This window comes from Gavialis gangeticus, unplaced genomic scaffold, assembly GCF_001723915.1.
Source record: "Gavialis gangeticus isolate Ggan-Ray unplaced genomic scaffold, GavGan_comp1, whole genome shotgun sequence".
Classification (NCBI taxonomy): Eukaryota; Metazoa; Chordata; order Crocodylia; family Gavialidae; genus Gavialis; species Gavialis gangeticus.
The window spans coordinates 18,094,042-18,100,730 of NW_017729002.1; the positions used below are offsets into that span (position 1 = coordinate 18,094,042).

The following is a 6,689-nucleotide window of genomic DNA, read 5'->3' on the forward strand; positions in this document are numbered from 1 at the left end:
ACTCTGGCTTGGGGCCAGAGCTGGCTACACATCCCCTCATTTCTGGATTTGGCAAATCCAAGCAGAAGCAAAATGGATGGGGTGTTCTCACCAGCACTCCCGAGTCTGAAGACAAACTCAAAGATATTGCAGATGTCCCAAGAGCAGCCCCAGGATCCCAGCCCACTCCCCCTCCAGTTACACAGGCCATAGCCCTGCTGATGCCTGGCACAGGACTCCACAGACAGATGCCAGGCAGAAATTCTAAAAAACAAAGTACAAACTTTATTTTGTTTCTTTACAAAGGCACAAGCCTCATTTTTTTTCCCACTTTCTTAACAAAATATAATAGCTTCTCAATGAACACAAAGACCTGAAAAATCGTAAAAAAACAAAAACAAAAAAATACAAAAATGAAAGAAACAGAGAAAACTGCGGCTGGGGAGGAACCTACCAAATACCAACAAGGTTCTACACAACACTGGCCTAAACCTACAGCCAAACAGGGAGGGGCATGGAGGGGAGACAGGGAAATAAAAAAAAACACAACCAAAAAAAATGGAAGCAACAATCACAAAACAGAAGAGTTCTTCTGACCTGTCAGACCCCACACAATGGATTAAGTGCTTACAGGAAGAAACAAAAGAGAAAACAAAAAATGTGAAGCAGATATTGTTGGGTTGGGCAGCTCCCACTGTGGGGGCTGGGATGGCTGTGGATTTATCAGGATTTTTGTATTTTAAAAGTAAAGGAACATGGCCAAATTTAAAATCAATGTTTCCTTTTCAAAGTGAGGGCATGCTCCTGCCCCTGGGTCCCCTGACCACTCTGCTGCTTTTACAATCCCCGGCCCCCACTTTGGCTTTCTGAAGTCTCTCTCTTCCCATTGCCATCTGAGTTCAAACATGGGGAAACTGGCAAAGGGGTTGCAAAAGTAGCAAAACTGACTACACACCCGCCAGGCACACTGTCATCCTGCCTGAGCAGCCTGACACTTTCCTCTCTGCTCCCTGTGAGTTGGACTGGGAGCTCGGAAGAGGGGTGGAGACTATGCGCTTTGCGCAGTGCGACTTCAGCTAACAGTGTCCCTTTAAGTTTTTTTCCTCCTTTTTTTTTTAAAAAATAACAAAAACTATCAACAAACAGAAACAATTACTCAGGCCGGTCCACGGATGCTGCCAAGCCCCCATGCTGGATATCACCTGGCCACACCAGTGGTGAATTAAACCGAGGCTGGTTTGGTTTTGAGAGACTCACTGTAGGTAGGGGGTCAGTTTTTCAAAACAGCGGGTGATCTGGAGCCAGGGGCCCCATTATCCAAATCCTCAGCAGTTCTTCTGGGCTCAGATCCCGGGTTCCAGTTTTGGCCCTTTGCTAGTTAACACTGCCCCTTAGTGCCGACCCATTAACACTGCACCCCTCCTCCCTACCTCCCTCCCCCACCCCCACTTGCTTTGAACTGAAGAGTGACCATTCAGTTTGTCTGGTTCTAGCGCTCCGATTTACAGTATTGGAAAAGGTCATAAAAGAGACCCAAATTTCATTGTATTTTGTAAAAATTTCAGCATATTCTCTGACATTCCCCTCCCTTGCCCCCATTCCCAGCTGTTGGCTGGGGGGGGGTGTCAGGGCAGTTCCCCCTCCCCCGAGACATCTTCCTTGCTCTGATCCATTGCGTCACTATCATCACCCTCTGTGTCAGAGGCAGTGTCGGAGTTGGAGGGCTCCGGGCACACCCGGACGGGTGTCACAATGACCGCGCGCCTCTGCTCCTCCTCCAGCAGCTGCTTCTCCTGTGTCCCTTCAATGTGCTGGATTGCCTGGCAGAGAAAACACAGTGGGCACGTCAACATATACATTTGATCCGAGATCAGTTTACTTGCTAGTAAAACTACTCGCAAGTAAACGCTCCTGGGCAGGCATCTACACATGCATGGACATCAGAAGATTTGCTGCTCCTAGCAGCAAACTTGCTCCCACTTCCTGCAGCTCTGCAACGGGACCCTGCCGCAGCCACCAGGGGGAACTTGATGCTCCCCCTGAGTACTAGCCCAGGGGCTAGCACGGAGCACTGGTCCAGGAGATAGCTGTTTTCTGGCCAGGGCTGGGATATTGTTCCCTGTCCCAGGGGGGGCTGCCTGCTGCTGGGGCAGGGACAATGTCCCCCTGCCCTAGCAGCAGGGAGCGCAGAGCCTCGGTTCCCTGATCATGGCAGGGGACTTGGAGAGAGCTGCAGCTGAGGAGCAGGTCCCAGCCCCCTACCCTAGTCCATTGGTGGGGCAGCTACCAGCAAGCCCCTGGCTGGGCCAGGATTCCCAGCCTGTTCCCCACCCAGCACAACAATCATGGAGCTGAGCAGAGAACAGGCTCCCCAACCTCTACCAGCAGGGATCTCCCAGCACCAACTTTGCAACTGTGGGGCTGGTGCTGGGAGATCTTTAGCTCCCAGCACCAGCTCTACAGGTATCTCCCTGCCCCCACTCCCCAATCACAATCTTGAAGCAGGGGCCTTGGAGCTCCCTGCTGCCAAGGAAAGGGGTCAGTCCCTACCTGGGCTCCAGTGGCAGAATCCATCCCAGCAGCAGGCACCTTCCAGGGGCAAGGGCAGATTTGCTCTTGGTTAGGCATCTATATAAGTGCTACTGCACAGTAACTACTCATGAATACATTTGCTACTTGCATTCACAGGCAGCAAATTTACTTGCTATTAGCGAGGTTTACTGTGCAGTAAGCATGTTTATATGTAGACATACATGCTTACTGTGTAATAAACTATGCTATTTTTCAGTAAGTGTCTCATGTAGATGCACCCAGTGAGAAGGAATGGAGGCAGGGGAGCCCTGCCCAAGGGATGAGCCACCTGGGCATCCACATTCTTTAAAAAGAGAGGCTCCTCTAGTGCCCAGTCTCCCATTAGTCCCAGCTGGGTCCCCATCAATGGCAAACAGCATCCTGCTTTGCAGTATGCACCAGCCCAGGCCCAGGCCCAGGGCCAACCTCATTTCCAATGCCTTGGGTGGTAAAGCACTGCATCTGACTCAAGAGCAGGATGAAACTAGGAGATGTTGCCAAAATGCTCCAGGCTGGAACAGCATTCTTTCCAGGGTCTGGCAATGCTGACAGATGGTCTTTCTGGGTCTGGCATTGCTGACAGACTCTCTCTGGGCCCACACTACTCCTATTCCTGAGCATGTGGCAATCTCAGCACTATGCACCACACCACAGGCAGCTTTGGAGGTTTGCTCAACATCAGCCCCAACATCTTCTTTCTGCAAGCCCACTCACAGCACCTGAAGAAGTAGGCTGTCACTTACAAAAGCTCATGCTTCCCTAAGCCAATTAGTCTCCAAGGTGCCAGCCTGCCCTGCCTGACTTCAGGCTAACACAGCTAACTACCTCTCTCAATGCCTTCCTAGGGTCCCCAGCTTCAGCCTACTAAGGGGCTACTGCTAAAGGATGCCCCAAAATGAACCTTCCCCATTCTCTAGTAGGTACCTGCAGTTTTCTCCCATTCCACCCCCTCTCCCTACCACCCACACCTCAAACATATCCCCTTACCTGAACAATGGTGTCCAGGTTTTGCCTGGATGTAGAGACCGTGTTGATTACAGAGGATGGACCCATGGTTACCACGGTAACATGATGGGAAGGAGGAGGAGCTGGTACAATCACAGTGGGATGATGGGTGGGTGCTGGGGGGCCGTGTGCTGGCAGCAGCTAGGAAGAGAAAGTATTGAAACTGTTGCAGTAACCTCTTTTCCAGCACTCGTGACAGGATGCCTACAAGCTAGATGCAGAATATAAAAAGTGTGGGCTAGGAGGACTCTCCCATAGCTACAGGGGCCAGGATACAGTGCAACGGGAACCAAGCAAGTGCTAGGGCTCCATCCCCAGGAAACTGTCATTCTGCAGCTAGCTCAGGGGACAAGGGACAGAAGCCTTTCTCCAACTCTTCCTGGAGTCCTCTCTTCCTCACCCTTTCTGAGGTTCCCACCCATACCTCTCTGTACCCACAAATAATTGCTCAACCATGAGCTCTTGGTGGGCTGAGCAAAAAGAAGGCTCAGAAATCCCAGAAGGCCACTTGGAGTCCATCACCAGCCACTCAGTCAGTCACATCCCCAGCAGCACTACTGCATTCTGGCACTGGAGAAGATAACAGTTACACTGCCCCCATGTACCTCTAGTTTCACTTCACCACCCATGTAGCCAAAGAATGGATGCCTACACGGGACGGCTCACAAGTCTACCTCTCAGTCCAAACCCTCCTGCAGAGTAAGAGAAGGAAAGGCTGGGCTTTGCTATGTGCATGATGGGTCATGATCTGTGCTCTGACATTAAACACTGAGTCTTAAAACAAGATACAAAGGCTGAAAGACTGCACAGAAGTGAACACGAGGGGGGGTGGTCAATAAAACAGAGCAGCTAAACAGTGCAGACAGACAGACCCGTAGCCCAATCCACCAGTGCTGGATCAGACGCTGTCTTTGAGAATTGGGCAAGATTTATTTTTTGGGAGTATTAAAGGCTGATGCAAATCCAGGCTTTTGGAGGCAAAAGGGCAAAGAAGGAGTCACTTACTTCTGCTCCCTTGCCCCCAGCCAGGGAAGAAGACACTGAAGAGAAGCAATTAGTTAATTTTCTTAAGGCCTCTGGAGATGGATGGTACACAAGAACCCACATAACCCCCCTCAGGGGTTGCTGGCAAGCAGTCTGGGCAACTCAACAAGAAGGTGGTTGCAGGACTGCAGCTGTTCAGAGGCAAATCAGATGTCTGTGTCTCTCCTTCACCACATGCTTAAACCACAAGTGAGAATCCTGCCGTTCCACAGCCAAGAGAATTGGGAGCCCCATAGTGAGACACCAGTCACTGAGCCTGAAGTCTGTCCCTGTTTGTCCCCTAGACAGCAGGGCTGGCCAGGAGGGTCTGGGGCCCGTAAACAGAGAAATGAGAAATGCCAGAAGGCATTACATTCCAGACCACAATCTCTAAACAGCCGATGTAAGGTGTTTAACACAAAATTTATTGCTCTACTGTCAGACTATCCCAGCCACTGTCTCCCTGAGCAAAGCCTGCCCCTCTGCCAAGGTCTTACCATGACCTGATCCCATGGGAGGTAGCAACATGGTCTATCCTGGACTATTCCCCTTCTGCTGGAGGGATAATTAAACAGCAACTGCTGAGACCAGAGCAACATGGACAAGCTCTAGAATCAACGCTCTCAACATGAGGGGTGTTCAGAAAGCTTCTAGCCTAACAAAAAACCAGCATTTGCATTCAATGGCTTATTTTTCAGTATAGTCCATCTCAGCACCAATATTACTTGGCCCAGCACAGCTGTAGCTTGGTTACACTCATCTTGTAGAAGCCCTTGTCCTGCACGTGGGAACAACTCAACTGCCTCTATTACCTCAACATCACCATCCCTGAAATTATTCCCAAAAGGTCTTCCTTCAACTAAGGGGAAGAAGCAAGTCTGAAGGAGCCAGATCTGGAGGGTTGGCTGGATGGGGAGGCAGACCATAAATCCATCATGCTAGTCAGATCTGCTTCTGCTTTCCAGAAAGTTCCCAACAATCACCAGCACCTGGTTTTGAGGAGGCAGAAATTACCTCACATGGAGAAAAGGAGCTACATCCTGACAGCATGTTTGCAACAATGCTGATCTCTTGTCGTCCCCTCAACACCACTGATTTATCTGTTCCCCAGTGTGAGGGCATAGATCACTATGACCTTTGAGAAAAGGAGCAGAACACCTCTGCCTGTTGAAAAGCAACCAAAATACTGCCCCTGAACCCAGTGTCAGCTTTGGATGCTATCTGACTACAGTGCTTTGATATAGCAGCCCTACAAGGTTACAGATCACAGGAAAATGTCAGGGAAGCAGCAGCCTCGCTACTTCAGCCACCTTGGGCACATGCGCTTGCAGCAGCTCAAATAGAAGGGGTACAGGCTTGAGCCGGGGCCTTTTACCTCAGCGCACGTGCTCAGACATGCACCTTGTTGTGGAGCAAATTGTGCCACTTGGGGCAAGATAACCCTGCCTGGCTCCTCCCTGATCTGCAGCCAGGGGGAGATAGAGCCCGAGGCCAGCACCTGTGCTGTCCCCAGCAGTAAAAAAAGCTACCTTGTCCTGGCCCCAGCAATACAAAAAACCTGCTCTGGCCAGCAACTCAGGGTTACTTGACCTCAGGAGCTTCTGGGGCCCAGGCAATTGGTATCTGGGGATACTAGCCCTTTGTGTCAGCTAGACTGCTGAGGCAGCATCCCAAATTCATTTTTTAAAATACCCCAAAATCCACATTCTTCCACAATTAGAACAGAAGAGAGAGAAAGGGAGATTGAGCAGACGGGCAATGCTTTATTGTTATATTTACAGTGTTAAAGAAATCTGGACGCCCATCTCTAGCATCATAATAAAATAAATCCTAAATATCTATGTTTTAATGTTTGCTTTGGATTTCCTTATCACATGGTGGGTGTGTGATGGGGGGCGGGATGTGGGGTTTGCAGGAGTGGATGGGAAGGGGGGTGGGGAGATGCGACTCTGTGTGGGTAGGTGTGGGGGGACTGTGCATGTGGGGGCTGCTTAGGAGAAGTGGGTTCCCTGCATGAACACCGCATGCCCACAGCACCTGGCAGGGCATGGTGGCAGTGGGGGGAGGGGTGGTGAGCGGTGAGCACCCACAGACACCACCAGCAGTGACAG

The 6,689-nt window shown here is 50.6% G+C and overlaps 1 protein-coding gene across 2 annotated transcripts in view; it reads right to left on the reverse strand.

Moving 5' to 3' along the window:
• Window positions 1-241: 241 nt before the first annotated feature.
• TFAP4 (transcription factor AP-4) overlaps window positions 242-6,689 on the reverse strand; it is a 36,725-nt gene continuing 30,277 nt past the window's right edge. For both annotated transcript variants that reach the window (XM_019507558.1, XM_019507557.1), the window contains exons 6-7: window positions 3,538-3,696; window positions 242-1,799 (exon numbers count right to left, since the gene is read on the reverse strand). In XM_019507558.1, the coding sequence (XP_019363103.1) occupies window positions 1,605-1,799; window positions 3,538-3,696 (354 nt within the window). In that variant the 3' untranslated portion in view covers window positions 242-1,604. The remainder of the gene's footprint in view (window positions 1,800-3,537; window positions 3,697-6,689) is intronic.